We start from the raw sequence: 26,303 nt of genomic DNA, 5'->3' as shown, positions 1-26,303 counted from the left end.
AACTAGCAAAGTTTTCATTCTCTTTGTATGTCTGTTAACAGTTCAACACTTCTGCTGTTCAGTATGTGGTCCTCAGTCTATACTCAGTAGGTCACAGATGCCTCTAACTAATATTGCATGATAGGAGTACTTCTTTGCTACTGTGTATATACTTTCTTGGAATTATTCTACAACTGCTACAGCAGAACTGTGTAGCCATTAAAACATCTGATGAGTCACATGAGTTCACCTAGGCCAGTTAATCACATCCAGATAACTTTACAGTCAGATGATTCAGCAGTACAGCCATAACAAAAGCTACTTCAGCATGTAAAGCAAAGAGCACATCTGCAGCAGTGAAAGTTTAAACAAGTGTCTACGATTTAGGCGATGAAATACAGAGCAATCCTGATGAGTTACTCTGCACTTGTACTCAACATAATTTCTTTTATTACATCATCCATTGTTCCACTTTCAGTAAATCAGTCATAACAAATGCCGCCTCAGCTCGGACTGCAAAGAGCATGTCTGTAGCAGCAGAAGGGTAAACTATCAGAATAATTTATTTTATTTCATCATACATTTTGTTCATCTTCTTCATTATTTGTGAAACTAGAAGGCATTTAAATTTGTTCTACTGTGGTGGGTGCTGGTTTTGTGTCTCTCTTGGCTATAATAATGTAAAACATTAAACAAAGAATTTCAACAGTTACTTTTATTAGTACATTGTCACCAACCTGTAGTATGCTCTCTACTATTGTGACAGTTTTGCCTGTGCCGGGTGGTCCAAACACTACATATGGAGATGGAAAGAAAGAACCAGAAACAATATTGCACACTGCAGTTTTCTGTTCTTCATTTGTTTCAATTAAATAATTGAACCAGGATCTGAAAATGGATATACTTAATTCTTAACTTTCTTCCATGTGGTAAGATACATGACAAAAAAAGTAAAAAAATAATAGTAAGCTCAATTAACTTGAGTGATTTTTAACATAAAAGCAGTTGATACAAAATGCAACTTAAAACATAAGAAAGCGCAATATCTTTTTGGCTCAGTGCACCTATTGAACTATATAGTTTAAACAAGTGTCTAAGATTTAAGTGATGAAATGCAGAGCAATCCTGATAAGCTACTCTGCACTTGTACTCAAGGACGATACTTCAAGCACAATAACGTCAAACACTGCTGTTCTTGCCTGTTTACAGATGTGCAGAAAACAAATTTGATTACACAGTTCACTGACATCAAGTTAAAACATTTTTCAGTCTATTTTTTTTTAATTTTTGTATCTGAGATGCACAAAAAATACTTTATTTGGAATGTACATCTTGAATGCTTAAAAGTGGTGGCATCTGTGTAAGTTAACGGCAAATTGCCCTACAATTAGTAAAAATTTAATATAAGCTGCCTTTAAAAAGCGTTTTAAAAAGGGTCAATATGTACTCAATGTTTCAGAAAAAGCACCATTATTCGTGTTTCCTGTGGAGTAATCATAAAAACAATATATGTTACTATGATATAAAATAAAATGGGAGTGTATGGGCAATCAAAATTTGCACCGCATAACTCAACTTTCAATGGTACTGTAACTTTTAAATAACTTAAATGACAGCAGCAACTCCATCAAAGAGTTGAAAGAATTTTTATGGTATGCCCCAGTATTTACTGCAGGGCTAACAAATGATGAACTATGGCTTGTGTCTCAGTGTGGGGTGAGGGAAATTAATTTTAGATGTAAACTGTACAACTATCATGTCCTGATAAGTGATAGTTGTAGAATGTTGAACACCAAACAAAGGCACTTCAGATGAATTTAAATGAAAGCACAAAATTAGAGCTAAAAAATAACCATTAGAACTAAAAAAACAAATCACTTAGTCAGGAAGTACAAACATAAAATATAAAATTAAAAGTAGACAGTGGCTGGAGAGTATTTACCTTCAGGAGCAGATAACCTAAGTTCAGCCCATAGCCAAATATAAACCTATAAAAAAACTATCCTAGCTTTTCAAACTTTCATTCCTTCCTTGGGGACACAAGAAGGATAGGTTGGGGATGGTTAAGACATCCCCACAACAGTTGAGTCTTTTTCATCCTCACGTCTGAGTGACAGACCCCCCCCCCCCCCCAACCCCCCCCCCCTCCCCCCTTTTCAATCATTCCCACATTTATTGCTATTTTCTGCCTGAGTATGAGACTAAAGTTTCAAAAGCTCAGATAATTTACCCTACTTTTATATGTTTCTATTGGCAGTATTTAGAATATCCCTCCTGAAGATAATAAGTGGCCAGCAATTATGTCTCTTTGTAATTTAATGATTTTCTCAGGCAGATTTTGCTTTAGAAATAATACAAGTCTTCTCCGTAGGTACACGAACACAAAAATGATTAACAATGACAACATACTACATTTTAAAAAGATAAAAAAATAATAAAGAACGAAACACACACATACCAAAGAAAAACTGTGTTGTCATCATACATGCTTTTGTTCCGAAAGGTGCCCTCAAAAGTTCAACATTTATTATGTAACAATATTTTGTCAACATATTACGCAAAAGTGGCCTGGGACATGTCAGTTAGAACTCTGCCTTCATAGCGAACATGTCGGCGCTTGATGAAGTAACCCCACATGTAAAGCGGCTGCAGTCACTACATGTTGCAAAAAGAAAAGCAAGAGGAAACAGTACTGGGTGAAAAAGTGGCTTGGAAGGTATTCTACACACAGCCATACTAACTGGTTAAGAGAAGTTGCACCAGAACAAGCTGACTGTCGGAACTTTTAATGGCTGAATGCTGGATCGTTCAATGACTTGGTGCACTTTGTTACACCTTATATACACAGAAAAGATACTGTCCATATCCTGACTGGATTTCACTTTCCACAGTTCTGGTCTCTCTCTCTCTCTCTCTCTCTCTCTCTCTCTCTCTCTCTCTCTCTCTCTCCCTCCCTTTTTTTAGAAATTTTTCTATGGAATAGAAAGAGTTGCCAAGCTGAAACTTTTTCAGTTGGTTTTCAAGTTTTACTTTGGTATCTGGCAGACATTTTATATGACTGCATAAGTGACCCAAAATTTTTGTTGAAGCATTGTGTACTATATTTTTTGTTAAAAACAACTTTTAATGTGGAATTGTAAGGTGGCAACATCTTGCCCCATACATGAGTCCATTTTACGTAACTATAATCACTTTGTGAGCACTTTAAGTCAATAAAAAACGACTGACAGCGGCACAATCAATTTGTAGATAATTAGTTACTGCCTGTTGGAGTAACACTCTAGATTACAGTGTTTGAAATGCCCATGGAAAGTATCTGCACAATGGCTAAGGGGGTGGGCAGCTCGGCCAGCAGCCAAAGATGGGGGCTCTGATGTTATGAATGGACCAGGGCCGGGAAGACCCTGTAATCCATTTAGCAACCAGACAACGGCGGCCGTCAGCCCCTCAGGCAGGTATGTCTCCAGGTGCAAGAACTCAAGTGTTTACTAAACAGAGCAGTAACTTGCAAGACATGCGGGTGCCTAAGTTCCATTAATTTTACACATCCGAGTAATTCAAGGGGAACAGTTTAGGAGTCCCGAATAACAAAATTTCCATAGCTGGAGTCTATGTTCGCTCCGACAGTGAATTTTACGGGGGGAACTATCAAGTGGTCTCTTAAGAGGTAAATTCTGGAACAATTGTTGTTGCCTGCAGCTGTGGATCTTCCCAGATGGCTTGGGTGGAGTTTACTCACGAAATTTTGTGGAAAGGGAAGAATTGTGGAAAAGAGTTCAATTCCCAGGCCATACATTGGTTTCCATGGCAAGCTGGGTATTTTGAGAGCTTCTAGCAATGTTATTGGCTCGGTAAAGTCTTGGTAGGAGAAACAGAGGTGAAGAGCGAATCTGCTCAACACTCTGCCGTGGTCTTCTGTCTTAGGCTTTAATTCTGAGAAAATGTTAGCCATGCCAGCTCTTTGTTGATGGGAAGATTGTCAAAATTTGCTAAGTTTACAGACAGCAGTCTGTTGTCCAAGTATTGTAGGAGTGCAATTTCCAAGCCACCGCACCCGTACTCTATGGCCGCGCCTTCGCCCGCCTGAAATCGCAGCCACCTCAGCAGTATTACGGTGAGATCGTTTCCGCTTCAGCCAGTTAGGAGTAACATTAAATAGTTGGGTCTTGTGCAATTGCTGTTTCCATGGAGGTTTCATGACACTTTGGGGTGTAGTGATTCTTTGTATTTCACGTTTGTGTCGATGTCAGTTGGTCAGCCAATTTGTAAGAGATCACGTCTTATATCGATTTTGTCACTGTTCACTGCCAATGCCAGTTAAGAGGGTAATTTGTAAATTGTTCATTGTGTTTTATTCAGCGTTGATCTGAAGGTTATAATAAAATTTATTGTGGTTCAGCAGAGCTTTTACTTTCAGTAATTGATCCTGAATTCAACCTTTTGTTTCATTTTTATTTCTGTGTAATTGTCTCATGTCATTGAACACCCTAAATGTTCGTTATGGTTCATGTTTAGAGTTCAAATAGGTGTGAGCACTACCACCACAGATTAATTAGGGGTGACAGGGGGACATTTTAATCTAGCGTTATCCATTTTTGCGAACATGTCCACTCCCAATTTCTCTGTAAGTTGTTTGTTAGGGGCGAACACACGCAAAATCCAGACAAGCAATAGGTGGGGTGTTACAGAGTAATGAATGTCATTATGTACATCATTGTTCCTTTTCAACTGTAATGGATTATTTACAACAAACTTCACAAGGAAATGAACATACTGTGAAGCAGAATGACCAACTCCTTAAACAGATATCTACAAGAAGGTATAAAAATAACGAAAGAGAAAGATAACAGTGTAGAGGATCAGTAGGTATTGCTGTTACATATTTCTGAAAAAATAATTCAAGTTTCTGAAAAAACTAATACACAGTTGCAGTGTTATTTCCCTGCAATTAAGCACTTTTGTTAAATGTTTCTACAGATAATTACTGAATATGTATTAAATATATACTCAAACTACTCTGCTGAAAGCAATTCACCAAATGATTCCTTTCATTTGCCTTTCCTGATGAATTCATATTCATATGGTGTCACAATATCATTTGTTCAAATATGCCCAAATCATGAAGTCTCAGCAGGAACTGCTGTGAATTGCACATTATCACCCTTACATGGTACCATATATGGCACATTATATTGAGTGAGTATCATTATTTTATAACTCTGTAGTTTCCTTTAATATATTACACAAACGGTCAATAGCCCTCTCAGCTGGTCAATATTATTGTGCAAAACTCGGTACTGAGCGTCTGCCTCAGTAGCTGAGTGTTCAACATGGCTAACTGCCACGCAGAGGGCCTGGGCTCAATTCCTGATACTGCCAGGCATTTTTCTTTGGTGGGTGGATTGGTGTGGTATTCACTCAGCCTTGCAAGGTCAACTGAGGAGCTACTAGACAGATTAGTAGCAGTTCCGAGATGAATAAACCTGATGATGACTGGAAGAGAAGGTTGCTGAGCAATGACACTCCATACGACATCTGATGATGCTATTGGCAGAGGACGACATGGTGGTCAGTTCGGCCCAATAGGCCTGTCTGGGACCAGAATGCAGAGCTCTACATTTTTGCACTAAGTATTCTGCAATAAATATTGAGCAAGTGAGGCTCCTTAACGAAACATACATCCTGTAACAATGTGTCTGAGCTCAGGTAATTTTATGGATTCAAAATTTGGCTATCCATTGAAGTTTTTCTTCTCCAATACTCACTGACTTTACAGATCGCTACTGTATACCATACTAAGAACCTAAGACTGCTCTTTTGGTAGAATACTGCTCAATAATGCATGAAGGTCCAGATTCGTGTCCTAATCACATCACATCACAAGTACAGTAGTAATTAATTCACAATGATTAACCAAACTGTAGGTGTTTGCTGGATAAAAACATATTGGTGGATGTCTGTCTTTTCCAAATGCAATTATTTATACTGTGCATTATTCCAAAACAAATTAGAGAACATGTTGCATCATCTTTCCTGCACTACAGCAAAGACTCAAAACATGATGAATATTTTTCGACGTGTTCTCTTGTGTCCGAATACACACTAAGTAGGAAACTACATTAAGTATGTGCTAAAAAATGTCAAAGCTCATTGACTTTATAAAATTATATGAAAATAACTGTTTAGAAGTATTTATAGTTTTCCATCTTCATGGTCAGTAAAAATGGAAAGAACTGTCTCACTATGCAAGTGTATATGTCTATGTCTACATATTCACTTGATATATGTTTTACTTTATCTTTGAAAAAAAAAAAAAACGCTATGGAAATCCAAGCAATTTTAAAAAAAAAAAAAAAACCAGAACAGTCTAAAAATGTTGCATGTAGTTGCAATACCATAAAAAACTGTGGAGTCCCTCATAAATAAAGTACATCTTGATGAAAAAAAAGTAAAATGTTTTATACACAAAAAATTTATGAAAAGTGCAGTATTCTTTTACACAGACCAATTAAAAAACAACCACTGTGGTGGCTTGTGTTTTGAAGGTCTTGAAGGTCGAAGAAGATAAGATAAAATGATTATAACAACACTAACACGCAGTCCCCAAACAAAGAAAATTTTCAACCCGACCAGTCTGCAGACATGTGCTCTACAAATAATGGACCATTTTTTATATTTAACATATCATATTAATCCATTTTATCACGTAATAAATACAGCCAACTGTTGTAGAACCACCCAACATTGCCATGGAGACCGAGTAGGTGGGTCAACATTACTGTCAACGATTGTGGCACTACTACTCAGATGGCACTGATCCTCGGGCACAACCTCTGATGGTATCATGCCAGACTCCAACATACTAGCTGTCACAGTGTCGGTCTGTCTCTCCTCTTTGTGTGTCACAAGCGGGCAGTAGTGTGTGGCCCCTGAATGTCATTATAATGGTTACAGTATTCCATGGCAGCACACACAGATCACTAAGAATTGTGGATTTTTGTATCATACAGTATGAGAGTTACAAGCTACAGACTGAAACATGTGAACTGAACAAAATGTAAACACAGCTATGAAAAGAAAATTTTGAGCCTCTGCTTGGTGGACAGTTTAGGATGACTAATTATGCAATTTGATTGAAAATTAACAGGAGATAAAAAATATACTTACAGCAGTCAATTATGTAACAACAGACTATACTCCTCAAGTGCCATACATGGATAGTTATGAAGCCACACTCCATTTTATCCTGTGGTGCACATGTGCACTGCAGTGGACGGCTGTTAATGGTCCCTTCATTGGCATTTTCAATCAGTCCTGAGGCTGCATATGCACAGAGGCTATAGCACCAGTAGGGAGTGTCCCCTGAAGTGGACTGCATGCTTTTGCAGTCTCAGGACTGATTGAAAATGCCACTGTGGTCCACATGTGCACCAAGGGCTACTTATCTATCATGTCTATTATTCAATTCATGGACATTATTATTAATTTGCAGCCAGTACACTACTGACATGCTTAAAAACTCATCAGCATACGATAGTTCTAGTATTTATCTACAAGGAAATAACTTTGCTTTTATAAATACATATGTTTCAATAGTAATTAATCATGGTGGAAATTTTATGGCATTAATCAGTGTAATTACATACAAAAAGTGCAAATTACCACCATTATGAGTGCACAAAATGAAAGAGAAGCAAAAGACTCATAAGAATGACATATACAAATTTATGTGTCAAAAAGAGTGTTCACTTGTAGAATTGTAAAACTACAGGTAGACCAAGTGGCTTACCAGTCATTATCTTCAAGAGGCAAAATTCCAGTACTACTGATCAACACATTCAAATGCCAAAACTATTCCTAAACTCCATTCACCGAAACAAGAGACATACTGTAAACACGGCAAGGCGCGTGACCACAGCGCTGCCGTCGAGGGGTGTACAAGGAAGGGGCGACAGACATTAAAAAAATGAAAGTCGTGTTTTTTATAATTTGGCACCTGAGCATGATAAAGTGATCCGAGAACTACCTTCTGACAACTTTTTTTACATTACATTAAAATTTATTGTCACTGAAAAAGAGAAATATTTAAGCTTTCAGGAAAACTTGTTTTTTCGCGTTACTCTATATTTATCATGCCATATCTCCTAAACTGTGTGTCGCACAGCAAAATAATTTTATAATTGCCCAAGAGTCAGTAATAGTGAAGTAATAAATTAAAATCTCATGTCTGATGCAGAACTTTTACCAAATCATCATCCGAAATATAGTAAATGACAAACTTTTCCCCTTTGAATTTTTTTGTGGGGGTGTAAGCGAGAAAAGTTTCATAAAGGTTTGAATTTAATTTTGTAGTTTGTTCGAATGCAATGGGTGGAACCGTTTGTCCTTTATGAGCGATGCATTGTGCGGTTCGCAGGTGTGGCGCTCAGTCAGTGTGGCCGTCTCAGTTGCAGGTGTGAGCTCGTTAGTGGATGTTGTACAGCGGCGATTTCAGGACATCTTAAGTTCATCTGTAAAGACGCTTGAAAGACTAGTTGTTGATTATTAGAGTACGTATATGTGTTTTTAGCCACGCTGAGCATTCACTGTTTATGTGCGTATCCAGTAGCATCGCATGGTTTCTTATTTTATATATTCACTTATTTCATTAGCATCACATATGGCTGTTCTCATTATGTCATCCACGGGTTCAGCGAGCGAGGTCGACGTGTCAGTTCTGAGTCCACCAAAGAAGCGAGCAAAGAAGAAATCATTAAGTTCTTCTGAGAAGCACATGGTGCTTAATGTGTGTAAAACGGAACTGTTACATCCAGAGCAGTCGATGAGTTACATTGTTTCGAAAACAGCTGCAGCTACAGGTGTTGGACATTCTTCAATGTATCGTGTGATGAGTGAGTACAAGGCCACACTCTCTTTGAAGTCTCACAAGAAAGGAAAATTACGACAGAAACTTTCTGAAAATGTTGATGACTTCGATAGAAATGCGATACGAAGGAAAGTACACGATTTTTTTTTTTCGTAACGAATTGCCAACAATTGACAAAGTGCTTACAGTTGTGAACGTAGATGCAGATCTGGGCAATTTTCGGAGAACTACATTTTATAAGTTATTGAGAGAAATAAATTTCAAATATGTCCGGCGTGGGCGCGATAGCATGCTTATAGACAGGGATGACATGATTTTATGGAGGCGACGTTATCTTTGAACCATTAAACGGTTGAGAGATGAAGGCAGACCCATTTACTATTTGGACGAGACGTGGGTGAACACAGGACATACCCGAAATTACATCTGGGTAGATGACACTATAAATTCCTCAAAACAAGCGTTTCTGTCTGGATTATCCACCGGAAGCATGGGCCCATTAGGTAAAGGGAAACATCTAATTATCGCACACATTGGCAGCAAAGCAGGGTTCATTGAAGGATGTGTGTGGACTTTTGAATCCAAGAAAAGTGGTGATTATCATGAGGAGATGTGCGCCGAAACCTTCGAGAAGTGGTTTTAAGGTGTTCTTCCTCGGCTTCAGGAAAATGCGGTTATTGTTCTTGATAATGCGCCGTACCATTCTCAGAGAAAAGAAAAAGTTCCCAATGCGAATTCCAATAACTACGAAATATCAGAGTGGCTAAAATCTAAAAACATCGATTTCGAAGACGGTATGTTGAAGAAAGAACTTTTAGATATAGTTAAAAATCACAGAACAGCGCACAATGAATACGCAACAGATGAAATGGCGAAGAATGCAGGGAAAACTGTTCTCAGAATTCCTCCGTACCACTGTGAATTAAACGCCATCGAGTTAGTGTGGACAGAATCAAAGGCTATGTTGCAGCGAAAAACAAAACATGCAAAATGCCGGAAGTTAAAGTACTGCTAGAAGAAGCAGTAAGAACAGTGACTGCACAGGATTGGAGCAAGAAAAAGTGGAAACTCAAATGTGGAAATTAGACTGCATTATAGAGGAGAGAGAGGAGCGGTTTGTTATAAACCTCAATGAAAACAGTTCAAGTTCGACAGAGTGAAACTTGTTTCGTCCTTTATCATTATTATTACTGGTATTGTTATTAAAATTAACAATTAATTGTTTTTGAATGGAGCGTTTTGTTAGCAACATGAATGAAAATAAATCTGCTTCGACAGAATGAACTCAGTTTAATATTATTTTACCGTTATTGTTAAATTTATTTCGTACATTGTTGCCCAGGTTTCTCACGGGCCACTGTGACAGCTCGGCAGCCAGCCGAACACCGCCAGCTGCAAAGTGTGCGCCAAGGATTTTCCACACCCCTACGTATCACGTGAACACCGAATGCTTTCTCTGGAAACGAGCGTAGTCACTCACGTGACATTGTTTATGTTTCGTCCCAGCTCTCGGTGAATAGACTGTAGAGGGATATGTTTGGGAAGGTTGGAAAGGAGGAACAAGTCACTCATATCCCAGGTTGCAGGGTACACAACTGTTATGAAGGTTAGAAGGGACAAAGACAAGTGGTGAGATGTCAGAGAGAGAAGGAGGTCAAAATCATACCATACATCATATGTCTATCCACTACTAATTTTATATTTTTCTTTGTTATAACAACAAGGTGCAATTTATCCAAATTTTATCAATTAAATTCTTTATGACCAAACTTGATAGTTGTTAAGTATTTATTACTGTTGGAGTCAGCATTTCAACACGCACATTTTATGGTTTCAACTTTTCTGTAGGGCATAATATACAAATATTGTCATAAAAGTACTACCTAGCAGAATGGGATGGGTAGCACTGATATGTGCTGTGGGAGGAATGGATGAAACTAGGTGGAGACTGAAAGCAAACAGGGGAAGTGAGTTTGGGCAGTAATCAGATGGGGAACAAACAACGATTTGGTTGGCAAGTCAATGGCAGGTGAGTACAACTTAGAACATTTTTCTATCAGTAGCCTTGTGTATTTAGAAATTTAAGTGTGTTGGATACCTAGAAAAGTTTCATATACAATTTGTGCACGAAATTAAGTAATGTGCTTTCATGCCACTGAGTTCCGAAGTTTATATCAGTTCACTCTACAAATGAACACTCACCGATAGCAAACTATAGATTTGTGTATTGCTAAGTAAATTGTGGTTTTAAAAAACTTTAATATGCTGAAAGTTGCCTCTCATTATTTCATAAATGAGCTGTAGTATCCTACCAACTATTACTCCGGGCACATATGCTGCTGATTTCGATAAAGGCAATTATTGTGGTATGTGGTCATCTCCTAGACTAAAAACACAGTAATGCTGATTACCATACTTTTTTTCAGCAATTAGTGGGGTACTCATAACTAACTTGGGAGTGACATACCATAACTGAGTGCTTGTACTCTGACTTTCACTGACTGTCATGAAGTTGTCACTATGCCAGTCACATGTTTCCTATCAACAGCAAATATATTTTCTGCTGTCATGTTACATGAACTATTTTACAAAACATCAAATAATTAGCAGGACAACAAAAAGAATTTACTATCATTATTCACATACTCCACATACAATGCACCTTATTTCTTTCTTCAGCCACTATGTTATCCATCCCATGATGCTTACAAATAATACCTCCTGACATTCTAGTGAATTAATGAAACATGCAGTACGGATGCACTGAAATTTGTTATACCTTAATGATATCATGGGCTGTAGATAATGCTGTCTCACTTAACAGTGACTATTGATTATTAACAAAAGATTCAGCAGAGACTTACTGAATGTTTGCAGATGATGAATGACTGTATTTATTTGGAAACATTAATGAACTCATATTACTGCTTTCTAACAGTGTCAAAGCACGGTGCTGTAATTGCAGAGGGTACCTATTGACGGTAAATGAGATGCTAAACTTCATATTTGGCATAAATTTCTTCAGAAACCTGAAAATAAAAAACAAAATTCTGTGTAGAGATAGGAGGCAATGGAAAATGTGAGAGCTACATAATGTTCAAGAACTGTATAATTTATGAATACAAAAAGTAAATACTGTAAGACTTCATGAAAGTGGAACATATATAATTGGAAAATCTGGCCAAACCAGTCATGACAGATTCAATATACTTTTATACACTAATTTTTTTGTACATAGTGGAACATGCCTAATGTGAAAATTGAAATCAAATTTTAAGACTTAATTAATAATTCACTATATAACGTGGAACAAAGCTTTAGACCACTGTATTACAGTATACCTCAATTATTGATGTCTAAACAAAATACTACTTTTAACATGAAGACTGTACATCCGTGACAATGGTGTTGTATGAAAAAAGGTGAGTATTGTTCCATTAAACAGTGGTTTTAGCCTACAAGGTCAAGCATTCCAAAGAAATACACTACCTGCATTGTTTTCTGCTAGTTTCAATTGTCTTGTGGCACCTTAAGTGAGAACATGGTGTTGAACAGAAAGTACGTGTCGCTAACACTTAATGAAAAGGTTAAAGAAATTGAGGCAAGTAGGAAAGACAAACTCTCCATGTGTGAAATGATGTAGAATTTCAAATGTTGTAAAACACAAACTTATGATGCTTGGAGAAACAAGAATAAGATATGGAATGAATGTATGAGAGGGAATGGGCAACTGGAAAGGAAAGTGAAGAAGACGGAGACTGAAATGAAGAAATTAATGAGATATTGTGTAAATGGTTCATAAGTGAGTGGGCAACAAATTTAACTTTGTCTTGACCCTTGTTGCAGAGCAAGTCTCTCAAAGTTCCTAAAGAGCTTGGGATATGGAATTTAAGAGATCTACAAGATAACTGAACAGATTTAAAGCTAGACAAAACATCATGTAGAAGAAATATGTGTGGGAAGAGAAGTGTGTGCAGCAATAGAATCAAAGACATTACTGTACAATTGAATTGCAAATTATGACCCTATAGGCATGTTCACTGCCAATAACATTGCATTGTTTTATCACGCATTGCCTTCAAAACCTGTGCTAGCAATTTGAGGTGAAAAGTGCATTGAAGGAAAATGACCAGGGAAAGATTTCCTATAATGCTGTGTGGAAAAACATTAGTTGAAGTCGAGAAGCCACTGGTGATTGGAAAGGTGGCAATACCCCCTTGTTTCAAAAATAAAGCTGTGAGTAAGCTTCCAGTCATGTGGTGTAGATATAAAAAGACGTGTATTGTGAGTGGTCTTATGGATGAGTGGGTGGATTCTCTCAATTCTGCAATGAAAAAAGGAAATTGTCAAGATCTCCTTTTCACAGACAATGTAACCTGCCAGCCAAAAATAAGTTATCAAACATGAAATTGTCTTGGTTCCCACCAGGTTCAACCAACGTCATAATGACTATGGATCTGGTGATTTACATATTCAAGTCCCATTATAGGCAATAATTGACACAGCCTCTTATTCTTAGAGTTAAAGACATGAAAAGTGCATTTGCTCTTGCATATTCAGTTTCTGATCTGGATGCAGTAAATTGGATTGGGTTGGGTTGTCCGTACAAGAAATAAAGCTTGAAACTGTCCTTAAGTGCTCCAACAAAGTGTGGTTTGGAGGTCGAGAACAAGATGCCTCTGTGGCCCTCGAAGCTCAAGAAAATGAAGCAGCAATTGCTGAATTGATTAAAATGCAAAACTTTTCATATAGTGCAGATGACTACATTTGAAGTGATGAATTGCTGTCAGCTCATTCCACTTCTACTTCAGCAACAGATTTAACAGAAATCTGCAACACAGAAGATGACCAAGGAGAAACAAAGAAAGAAGAAGAGTAGCAAAATGTTTCCCACACTTTTTGAAGTATTGTATTGTGCAAACAATTGTGTGTAAAAAGCAATTTTGATCAGATCCAAATAGGTTTCCCTCCATGACATGTGGTGAATAAAAGAGGAATGCAAAGCAAATAAACACAGGAATAATATGTATGCACAACAAATTTAAAGTCAGTAAAAATACAGACATGCCATATTATCTATCAATTAGTATAATAGTATGGTGTCCTATTATACAATTTCCAGTAAGTGAACACCTACTGTACAGGAGTAAATGTATGAAAATCTGTGCATAATTAGAAATGCATACTATTAATGGAAAATTCTTTTGATTCCTGGGGGGCACATAAACATATAAAAACTTGAATACAGTCTACATATTAATGCTGCACAAAAACTTTTATTTAATAGTTCATTATGGAATGGCTTTTGGTCATTCAGATAGGACAATAACAACTAGGCTGACTGGGTACTGGAAGCAGTTGGAGACAGAAAAAGGAAGAGTCCACATTTGCTGAACATGTTCTAAATGAATGGCATTCATATGATATTAAATGTAAAGTTTTTAATAGAGGAAGTAAAGACAGAAAACTAACATTACTTGAAATTCTGGCCATTAATAAACACCAATGAGAGAATCCTGATCTGTTTGTTAATGACTACATACAGTTCCATTACTCACCTTTCCTAAAGCAGCAACAGCCAATGAGCTCATTGTAACGGTCCCATCTATTCTACATAGAATACCTTCTCCTCCTCCCATCCCCCCCTCCTCCCCGTTCATCGTATTCATCAGTTTTTCCACATAACATTGTAGTCTGTGCTATTATTCAGTCATACAACGTATTTGGCTTATGTATTCATATATGTTTACTCTTTGAATATAGTGTAATATAAAATTTATTCGTTCAGAGCCTCTTTTTCCTTTATTTCGAGTCTCATTTTTCAGGTGCGGCTTAGATTCGAGTGCGGCCTAGACTCGAGTAAATACAGTACATATTGCTTGTTTTTTGTATCGATATAGTCATAAAATGTCATATATCTTTGAAAAACAATCTTTGTACATCTATGAACTCTCATTCAAATTGTGTGGGCTATCTGTTCAGTATTAAGCTATCTGATGATGGCCTAAAAAGCCAAAGCTGGTTCATAATGAACTATTAAATAAATATTATTGTGGCACATCGATCCTATGCTTTCAAGTTTGTAACAAATTTGTACTTTAGAGCATGGTACTTGACAAATTTTATATAGCCCTGTGTGTTTCGTGTAACATGGGAACTTGTCCAATTTAGAAAAATTCCATGAGATCCCTTTTTGAGCAAGTTTTTCCTATAACAGTAATGCTGAATTATTCTACAAATAGTGGTGTTATCAATTGTTAAATCTTAAAAATTATTATCATTAAAGGTAATATACACAAGTGACAACAAGCCAGCAGAAAGCAAGGAAAACAACAGCCATTACATTTCATGAGGACATGCAGTACTTAGATAAAATATTCCAGGGATAAAATAGTCCACCTTTCCAATCACCAAACTGGAACTACTCAGGAAGATGTTGCCACCAGGAAAAATAAAACTGGTAACATGGGCCTGAGCATGGAATATCAGCTTCCTTAATCTTGTAGGTATGTTATACAATACAAAAAGAAAAAAGGCAAGGTTGAAATTAGATGTAGTAAGAATTAGTGAAGTGAGGATGCAGGAAGAACAGGACTCTGAGTCTGATGAATAGACAGTGATGGCATGACAATAAATAGGGATAACCGCAGGAGCAGGTCTAATAGTGAATAAGGAAATAGGAGTGTTGGTAAGCTACTATGAACAGCATAGCAGCTGGCCACTGTGGCCGAGTGGTTCTAGGCGCTTCAGTCCTGAACCGTGCTGCTGCTATGGTCGCAGGTTTGAATCCTGCCTCAGGCATGGATGTGTGTGATGTCCTTAGGTTAGTTGGGTTTAAGTAGTTCTAAATCTAGGGGACTGATGACCTCAGATGTTAAGTCCCATAGTGCTCAGAGCCATTTGAACCACTTGCAACAGCATAGCAACAGCGCTATCAAGCAAAGATAATTAGAGGGTCATTCAATAATGAAAATGACAAATAACTGCACAGTAGAAATGGTTCATTGGATTAATAACATTTTTGTCTAATTTTCCATGTACTCAACACACTCTTCTACATGCTTAACTCGTCTTTTTACAAGTCATCTTATCCCCTAATTGAAAAATTCTTTTCCTTGATCTCGGGGCCAGTTTATTCATTCTTGCTGGACTTGATGCCATAAAAAGCTTCTTTTATCACATCAAACTCATAAAAAACTGAAGGGGTTGTACGGAAGGTGAGGTAGATGCTCCAAACCCACTTTACCAATACTTCACAGCATCAGTTGTGCAATATAAGATAAGGCATTGTCTTGAAGGTGAGTAGTAAATGCACACCACTGCAAAAGCTGGTCAAAATGATCTTAAAAATTGCATTTTGAATTTATTATGAACAGTTGTGTAAGATGTATGAGACGTGCAGGGTGTATGAGATGGGCAAAATACCCTCATCATTCAAGAAGAATTTTATAATTCCAGTTCCAAAGAAAGACGGTACTGACAGGTGTGAATATTACCCTATCTGAAACTTCCTGGCAGATTAAAACTGTGTCCCGGACCGAGACTCGAACTCAGGACCTTTGCCTTTCGCGGGCAAGTGCTCTGTCAATTGAGCTACCCAAGCACGACTCACAGCCCGTCCTCACAGCTTTACTTCTGCCAATACCTCATCTCCTTTACAGAAGCTCTCCTACAAACCTTGCAGAACTAGCACTCCTGAAAGAAACGATATTGTGGAGACGTGGCTTAGCCACAGCCTGGGGGATGTTTCCAGAATGAGATTTTCACTCTGCAGCGGAGTGTGCGCTGATATGAAACTTCCTGGCAGATTAAAACTGTGTGATGGATCGAGACTCGAACTCGGGACCTTTGCCTTTCGTGGGCAAGTGCTCTGCCAACTGAGCTACCCAAGTACGACTCACACCCCGTCCTCACAGCTTTACTTCTGCCAGTACCTCGTCTCCTACCTTCCAAGCTTTACAGAAGCTCTCCTGCGAACCTTGCAGAACTAGCACCCCTGACAGAAAGGATATTGCAGAGACATGGCTTGGTCACAGCCTGGGCGATGTTTCCAGAATGAGATTTGCACCCTGCAGCGGAGTGTGCGCTGATATGAAACTTCCTGGCAGATTAAAACTGTGTGATGGACCGAGACTCGAACTCGGGACCTTTGTCTTTCACGGGCAAGTGCTCTGCCAACTGAGCTACCCAAGCACGACTCACGTCCCGTCCTCAGAGCTTTACTTCTGCCAGTACCTCGTCTCCTTTACAGAAGCTCTCCTGCAAACCTTGCAGAACTAGCACTCGTGAAAGAAAGGATATTGTGGAGACATGGCTTAGCCACAGTCTGGGGGATGTTTCCAGAATGAGATTTTCACTCTGCAGTGTAAAAAATGTGTGCCGGACCAAGACTCGAGCTCGGGACCTTTGCTTTTCGCGGGCAAGTGCTCTGCCAACTGAGTTACCCAAGCACGACTCACAGTTTTAAATTGCCAGGAAGTTTCATATCAGCACACACTGCAGTGGAGTGAAATTCTCATTCTGGAAACATCCCCCAGGCTGTGGCTAAGCCATGTCTCCGCAATATCTTCTCCTTCAGGAGTGCTAGCTCTGCAAGGTTTGCAGGAGAGCTTCTGTAAAGTTTGGAAGGAAGGAGATGAGGTACTGGCAGAAGTAAAGCTGTGAGTACCGGGCGTGAGTCGTACTTGGGTAGCTCAGTTGGCAGAGCACTTGCCCGCGAAAGGCAAAGGTCTCGAGTTCAAGTCTCGGTCTGGCACACAGTTTTAATCTGCTAGGAAGTTTCATATCAGCGCACACTCCATTGCAGAGTGAAAATCTCATTCTGGATTACCCTACTTGTTTAATAAGTCATTGTTGCAAACTATCTTTTTCTTCACAGAAGAATGGGAAACTGGTAGATTCAAACCTCAGGGAAGATCAGTTTGGATTCCAGGCAAATGCAGGAACACGCGGTGCAATAATGACCGTACTACTCCTCTAAGAAGATAGGTTAAGGAAAGGCAAACCTGTGTTTATGGCTTTTTGTAAACTTGGTGAAAGCTTTTGACAGTGCTGACCAAAATCCCGTATTTGAAATTCAGAAAGTAGCAGGGAGAACACAGGGAGTGAAAGGCTATGTAAAACTTGTAGAGAAACCAGATGGCATTTATCAGAGTTGAGGAGAATGAAAGGGAAGCAGTGGTTGAGAAGGGAGTGAGACAGGATGTAGCCTATCCATAATGTTACTCAACCTGTATGTGGAGCACACAGCAACAAATACCAATGAAAAATATGGAGTACGAATTAAAGTCCAGAGACAAGAAACAAAATCTTTGTGATTTGCTAATGACATTGTAATTCTGTGAGAGACAGCAAAGGACTTGGAAGAGATGTTCACCTTATATCCTTCTCTAACAAAAGCAAACATTAACAAAAGCAAAAAAGAGGATAATGGAATGTAGTCAAATTAAATCAGGTGAAGCTGAGTGAATTAGATTAGGAAATGAAAACTTAAAGTAGTAGATGAGTTTTGTTATTTGAGCAGCAAAATAACTGATGACAGATGAAGTAGTGGAAATAAAAAAGGTAGACTGGCAATGGCAAGAAAAGCATTTCTGAAGAAGAAAAATTTGTTAACATCACATTTAGATTTATATGTCAGGAAGTCTTTTGCAAGTATTTGTATGGAAGTGAGACATGTGTGATAAACAGTTTGTACAAGAAGAGAATAGAAGCTTTTAAAATGTGGTTCTGTGGAGGTACTGAACAGAATTAGGGAGGAAAGAATTTTGTGGCACAGCTTGACCAGAGGATGGGACAGGTTGATAGGACACACTCTGAGACACCAAGGGATCACCAACTTAGTGCTGGAGGGAAATGTGGGGGGTAAAAAACATAGAGGGAGACCAAGAGATGAACAAAGTACACAGATTCAAAGGGATGTAAGTTGCAGTAGTTATTCAGAGATGAAGAGACTTACACAGGATAGAGTCACATGGATAGCTGCATCACACCAGTCTTTGGAGAGAAGACCACGACAGTAACAACAACAACAACATGAACAGGTGGTTCAGGGTATTTCCGCTGCATGATTTGATACTTGAACTCTGGTTCAAAATGATGTACTCCAGTTCAAAATGATCAAACTAAGTTTCATCACAGGTTTTATAATTGTTATCAGCAAACATTCCAGTTTTTGAAGAGTGTCCCACAAATATAATTTATGTAGACCATGAAGACCATGAACAGGAGACATCTGTGAACCAAACCTTGTGGGACAGCATACTTATTGTTTTCCCACTCTGAACTGAATCTTACTTTTATTGCATCATTTGCTAACATGATCCTCTGTTATCTGATGTAAACCCGAGAGTCCATCCACGCAAGAGGAGAGCCTAAATGATGTACGATGTTAGTTTCCGTAACAGAATTTTATGATTTGCACAATGAGAGATCCTGGGAAGATCACAGAAAATGTCAACTGGGTGACTTCTCTTGTTTATTTCTACCAGCACTGAGTTTGTGAGGTCACATAATGGTTTCTCAGTAAAAAAAGCTTTAGGGAAGCCAAACCTGAGATGCTGTTCAAAGGTTGTCCTCAGAAAGATGGTTCAAGATTCTGCTGCAACTAAAGGTCTCTTACTTACTTCCACTTTTATAAATGGCTTTTACTATAGCAAGAAATACTTCACAAATGTCCCTCTCACCCATTGGCCTGGATGACCTGCCTCTCATTTCTAATCACCCTAACCTATCCCCTTTTTCTCCATTCGAAGGGAACTATTTTTCTTGGCTGAGTGTTGCTGCCACCAGACCAAGTGTTCTCCTGGGAGTGTACGAGATTATGAGGAGACAGCCATTTTTGTTCCATAACAAGCTATGAATGAAATGGACATCTTAGGTCCCGTGATGCACACCTGAGGAAGCTTATTACGTCTAGAGGGCAGGTTCCTTACTAAAAACTGTTTCAGTTCAACTGTCATACAATTCTTCCCTCCACCTCTGAGACAAAATGTCACTGTTAAGTCCAACTGTGCTGGAGGATGCCCAATGTCTATGATATTAGAAGAAGCCTCCTAGTGTAGACCAGTTCTGATAACCCAGATTCATCAAATGGGCACACAGTGACAACTGGCTGTAAACACTGAGGCACTCACCACTAACCATTTAAACTGATGAAGGCATTCAGGTGTCACTCTGATAAATGCTATGGACAAGAGGCACATTACCATGTTGCCAAGGGATGTTAATGCAGTCAATATTACAAACCATCTGTAGTAACGAGACATTCTACCTGTGAGAGTCTAAATGATGTTCACTGAGGAAATATAAGCAATTATTACCGCTTATCCTGCAAACAGAGAAGTGGCACAGAAAGGGAAGGATGCTCCACCTAGAGGAACTTTTGGTGTCAGAATCTCATCTACAACAATCACTTTGTTCTTGCCCTGCTCATTCTGAAATTTTCTTTCTTCTAACAACTGAAATATGGTCCTCCAATTCTAAAACCTAAGCCATTTAAACCATCCAAACACTAATTTGATCAAATTCCATAAATTATTTCATTTTGGATATTTCCTCCTGTTTTTAACTCTGTTACAACTGTCTCTTATGTGGAGAATAATTCTGACTTATAGGTTCAATGTAACATCTTCATGTATTAACCTCACAAACTCTGAATCATTCTGAGCAACTCCAGATAATTCTGAGCAAATACTAACATCTTATTTTTGTTGAAAATATCTGTCATTCCACAATAAATTAACTGAATTAAAAAAGTTAATTCTACAACGAAGGAGATACTTACTGTTCCCTGAATCCTAAGTACACATCCAGTTCTCTGACTGCATGTACTATTCCCTCGTATTGTATACACTCTTTGTCCCCCTTTATCTTCACTATTATCCTGTCATTTTTCATTACTGATGGACGTTTTTCAGCTAATCCAGGAACCTGCAGATACAAAAAGAAAGATTCCCAGCATGAGCAACTTTCAACTGATGCAGTGACCAAATATTGGTGGAAATTTCAGTTTATTTATAACTTTTCAAAAATGTTATTAACATTTAGTAATAATACTGGACCCATATAATCTAATCAATCAGTAAAAAGGAGCAAGACATACGCAAGAGTATATGTTGTTATCAGTACCATTATCAGTAGCTTCGCATTCCTGGGTAGCAGCAAATTTTATTCTCTCAATTACCAATTCCAAACAATCAAAATCCACAATGGAATAACAACAATACACAAAGGATAGAGTGCTACTCACCACAGAGAAGAGGTCTTACCTTGCAGACAGACATGATGAAAGAATGCTAGAAGACTAATCCTTCATCTGAAGCACACATCTGAAGAACACATAGTCCCACAAGCACAACTTACACACACATGACCATAATTCCATGTGAGGTGAACAGCAGTCTAGCTTGGCTGGGTAGGACAATATAGAAGAGGTATAGGGTAGAGAGGGATAGGGATATCAAGTAGGAGTGGGGAATCACACTAGTGCTGACTGTGGGAGTGAGCAGGACAGAGGGAAACAGGAAACAGCTACGAAGTGCAGCAATGAGACGATGTGATGGGTTGGAGAAGGGAGAAAGGGGGGGGGGGGGTGGGGATGAGCGGGGGGGGGGGGCGGGGGGGGGGGGATAGAGTAGAGAATTAGACAGGGAAAGGGCTTTGTAGGGGCTTTGGCAAGACAGAATGTGCATGACGTAGCACTGAAGTGGGATTATGGAAGGGGATAGGCAGGTAAAGGACAGAGACTAGTGAAGATTAAGGTCAGGGCAGTGATGGAAACAAAGGATATGTTGCAGGGAGAGTTCTCACCTGTGTACTTCAGACAAGCTAGGATGGGTGGAAAGGAATTAGATGACACAGGCTGTGAAGCAGACAAGGTGAAACACAATGTACTGGGCAGCATGTCCAGCACCTGGGTGGTCCAGCTGTCTCTTTGCCTCAGTTTGGGGGTGGCCTTTCATGCAGACAAACAGCTTGGTAGTTGCCGTGATCAGATAGGAAGTGGCACTGTGCTGGCAGTATGAAGATCAATGACTGCTATAATATGTAGACCTGTCTTTGATGGGGTAAGAGATGGCGGTGACAGAACTGGAGTGATGGCAGCAGCTGGATTCTTCCAATCTGTTCCATTTTTCTGCTCCAACAAATAATAATATCTTATTTTCAATACATTCATCTGTTGGTATGTAACAACTACACAAAAATGTCAAGTTCTTGTTTGGACTAGATTTCACTAAATTTCATTATTCACTTTTGTGTTCTGAATCCACTGGAGTAATTACTTTTCACTAGGGCACTCATCATTAAAAGATATAACTATATGACACCTGTAATATATGAGGGAAGATTGGAAAGTAATGCACAATAATTTTAATACCAAAAAGTTTAATAGGAAAAAAACCTTACATCTTTTACCTACTTTTCTATGTAGTAACCAACTTTCTCAACACATTTCTCTAATTGTGGTACCAATTTCAATATGCCCTGTTCATAGAAGTCCATTTGGTTGGAGTATAGCCATCTGTGGACTGCTGATTCATTTCCACATCTGTCGCAAAGCTGTGGCCATCCTAGAATTCCTTCATGGGACCAAACAGGTTAAAGTCTGACATTGTAAGGTCCAGACAGTGTGGTGGATGCTGAAGCACCTCTCACTGAAATTTGCTGATTTTCTCACAAACAGGTGTGGCAAATGGGTGCGAGCATCTTGAAGAAGTTTTTGGCACCATCAGCATTAATGTCATGGTGTTTGTCATGAAGGGCACGATGCAACTTAACAAAAGTTTTAATGTAGGCTGCAGCATTCACAGAGGTCCCATGTTCAGCAATGTCCACCAATAACACACCATGCATATCCCAGAACACTGTCACAAGCACTTTCCTAGCAGATTGGGTCACTCTGAATAAACCCCCCCCCCTGTACTGAGGAACCACAACAGTTCCACTTCACAGAGGGCTGCTTAGTTTCAGGACTCTAGTAGTACACCCACGACTCATCACCAGAGATGATTCCTTTCAGAGAGTCATGCCCTTCTGCGGAATAACGCAATAAGTGATTCCAGCTTGTCATCATTTGCTGGCCCTTGTCTTCCTCTGCCAGGTTCTTAGGCACCAACAGAACACTAACTTCATGAAATTTCAATGTGTCATGAGCAATATCGTACACCGCACAATAGGAAATGTTAAACTGCTGCAAAAAGGATCATAGTTGCACATACCATTCATTCAAAATTGCTAACTCAATGGCTCTGACATTCTGCAGGATTGCAGCTGTTACTAGCTGCCCGAAGCATTGAAAATCACTAAGGTTCACACAGCATTCTTGGAAGTATGCACACCACCTGGAGACATTGCTACAGTCCACACAATCATCTCCATACATGCCACACATGTTCCTGTGAATTTCACTCAGTTTATGCCCTTTTGCTCACAAATATTGAACTACACTTCACTGCTACTCACAAGCTGACAACAACAACATGCACACCATTTTTGTTTGTAGTTCAGGCTTCTTTTCCAAGGAGCTGCACATGAAAACAAAATACCTTCTTTAGCACAAAATTTCTACCTATATCATTGTGGAATTTTGACATTCCAGCTGCAGTATCAGGGGAGAAAAAAGTTATTGTGTGTTACTTTCCAATCCTCCCTCATACTTCACTATCTGCCTCCATAGTAGAGTGATCAGCGTAGATTGCTGCCATGTAGAGGAATTGGTTTTAGTTCCCTGTACTGCCAAGCATTTTGCCTTAGTGGAAGGACTGGCACAGGTACAGAGTGCACTCAGCCTAGCGATGCCAAATGAGGAGCTACTTGACTGAATAGGAGCATCTCCATGGTCTGGAAAGCCTGCAAAAACATCAAGAGAGCGGTCTGCTGACAGTATACACCTTTTGCATGATACCGCACAACATAGGATAACATGGCAGCCCGTGGACACCCATTTGGCCTTCACAGCCTGGTGAGGAGCTCATTTGAATACAGTTTGTTACACACAAATCTATATGGGCTAAGCAAGATAGTTGGTAAAAACAACCTACACTACTCAAAAGTTAAGCATTCCCACTTTGCAGTAACATATTGTAAATTACCAAAAACTAATTATCTTCTGCAATAATTAAACTTCGGTTTTTATAAGCAGGCCCACTTTTAATTGTAGATTTCATCATTACCACTGTTAGATTCCAAGCTTTGACTACATGCTTTTGTTACCTTAATTTTTCTATACAAGATGACATACAGCACTGACTGATTACCTCATTATTTAATAATTTCATATAATTTACCCTAATTTGCAATTGGTGCTTACACATGTAAACTAGGGGACTCATCCTGTGTAAAGTATAAAAGCAACAATGTATTTTTCCAAATTTCTAGCAAATAATAATTTCTATAAATTAATATCACAATAGTTCTTGCAATTCATCTAAAACAGTAAAATCCAACTGAGCAATTTTTTCAAAGCATAATGTATTTTTCAAAATAACAGACTACTATAAGTAGTCGGACATCACTCAAAATTGCCAGTTCATGGTTTAAGTGGTGACAAGTAAGACCTATATAGGTGTGCACTCTTAGTCTTGACTAATGAAACAAATGGGAAGATTTGCACACCAGTCACTTTGTAAAACCAAGAGCTCTAATGTTTAATAATTTTCAAGTGAACTCTGCATATTGGATTAATGGACATTTTAAATGGACTTGTTGAGATTGACATAAATATGGAACATCATTGTTATTGTGAAGTATGTTGGACATGGTAGATCTAATTATGGACTGGCTTAATGAACTATCACAGTGTAATTATATCACATGAATTATTGAAGGACTATGTTATGTGTGAAATGTATCATTTTTATATAAACATGACCATGGTTATGGACTGGCTTAATGAACTATCACAGCGTAATTATATCACATGAATTATTGAAGGATATGAATATAATAGAGGGAAACATTCCACATGGGAAAAAAATGTCTAAAAACAAAGACGGTGAGACTTACCAAACAAAAGCGCTGGCAGGTCGATAGACACACAAACAAACACAAACATACACACAAAATTCAAGCTTTCGCAACAGAGCGGAAAGACTTACCTTAAGGGGAAAAAAGGACAGGTATACACTCCTGCGTGCGCGCACACACACACACACACACACACACACACACACACACACACACACACACACACATATCCATCCGCACATACACAGACACAAGCAGACATTTGTAAAGGCAAAGAGTTTGGGCAGAGATGTCAGTCGAGGCGGAAGTACAGAGGCAATGATGTTGTTGAAAGACAGGTGAGGTATGAGCAGCGGCAAATTGAAATTAGAAATTAGCAGAGATTGAGGGCTGGCGGATAGCGAGAAGAGAAGATATGCTGAAGGGCAAGTTCCCATCTCCGGAGTTCTGACAGGTTGGTGTTAGTGGGAAGTATCCAGATAACCCGGACGGTGTAACACTGTGCCAAGATGTGCTGGCCGTGCTCCAAGGCATGTTTAGCCACAGGGTGATCCTCATTACCAACAAACACTGCCTGCCTGTGTCCATTCATGTGAATGGACAGTTTGTTGCTGGTCATTCCCACATAGAAGGCTTCACAGTGTAGGCAGGTCAGTTGGTAAATCACGTGGGTGCTTTCACACGTGGCTCTGCCATTGATCGTGTACACCTTCCGGGTTACAGGACTGGGGTAGGTGGTGGTAGTGGGAGGGTGCATGGGACTGGTTTTACACCGGGGGCGGTTACAAGGGTAGGAGCCAGAGGGTAGGGAAGGTGGTTTGGGGATTTCATAGGGATGAACTAAGAGGTTACGAAGGTTAGGTGGACAGCGGAAAGACACTCTTGGTGGAGTGGGGAGGATTTCATGAAGGATGGATCTCATTTCAGGGCAGGATTTGAGAAAGTCGTATCCCTGCTGGAGAGCCACATTCAGAGTCTGATCTAGTCCCGGAAAGTATCCTGTCACAAGTGGGGCACTTTTGGGGTTCTTCTGTGGGAGGTTCCGGGTTTGAGGAGATGAGGAAGTGGCTCTAGTTATTTGCTTCTGTACCAGGTCGGGAGGGTAGTTGCGGGATGCGAAAGCTGTTTTCAGGTTGTTGGTGTAATGGTTCAAGGATTCCGGACTGGAGCAGATTCGTTTGCCACGAAGACCTAGGCTGTAGGGAAGGGACCGTTTGATGTGGAATGGGTGGCAGCTGTCATAATGGAGGTACTGTTGCTTGTTGGTGGGTTTGATGTGGAAGGACATGTGAAGCTGGCCATTGGACAGGTGGAGGTCAACGTCAAGTGAAGTGGCATGGGATTGGGAGTAGGACCAGGTGAATCTGATGGAACCAAAGGAGTTGAGGTTGGAGAGGAAATTCTGGAGTTCTTCTTCACTGTGAGTCCAGATCATGAAAATGTCATCAATAAATCTGTACCAAACTCTGGGTTGGCAGGCCTGGGTAACCAA

At 39.2% G+C, this 26,303-nt stretch overlaps 1 protein-coding gene across 2 annotated transcripts in view; it reads right to left on the bottom strand.

Moving 5' to 3' along the window:
• LOC124804747 (putative helicase MOV-10) overlaps positions 1–26,303 on the bottom strand; it is a 317,343-nt gene that overhangs the window by 127,975 nt on the left and 163,065 nt on the right. For both annotated transcript variants that reach the window (XM_047265048.1, XM_047265049.1), the window contains exons 9-11: positions 20,631–20,776; positions 11,710–11,874; positions 717–867 (exon numbers count right to left, since the gene is read on the bottom strand). In XM_047265048.1, the coding sequence (XP_047121004.1) occupies positions 717–867; positions 11,710–11,874; positions 20,631–20,776 (462 nt within the window). The remainder of the gene's footprint in view (positions 1–716; positions 868–11,709; positions 11,875–20,630; positions 20,777–26,303) is intronic.

This window comes from Schistocerca piceifrons, chromosome 7, assembly GCF_021461385.2.
Source record: "Schistocerca piceifrons isolate TAMUIC-IGC-003096 chromosome 7, iqSchPice1.1, whole genome shotgun sequence".
Lineage (NCBI taxonomy): Eukaryota > Metazoa > Arthropoda > Insecta > Orthoptera > Acrididae > Schistocerca > Schistocerca piceifrons.
The sequence above is the reverse complement of the archived record's forward strand: the minus strand, read 5'-3'. Positions and strand labels throughout refer to the sequence as shown.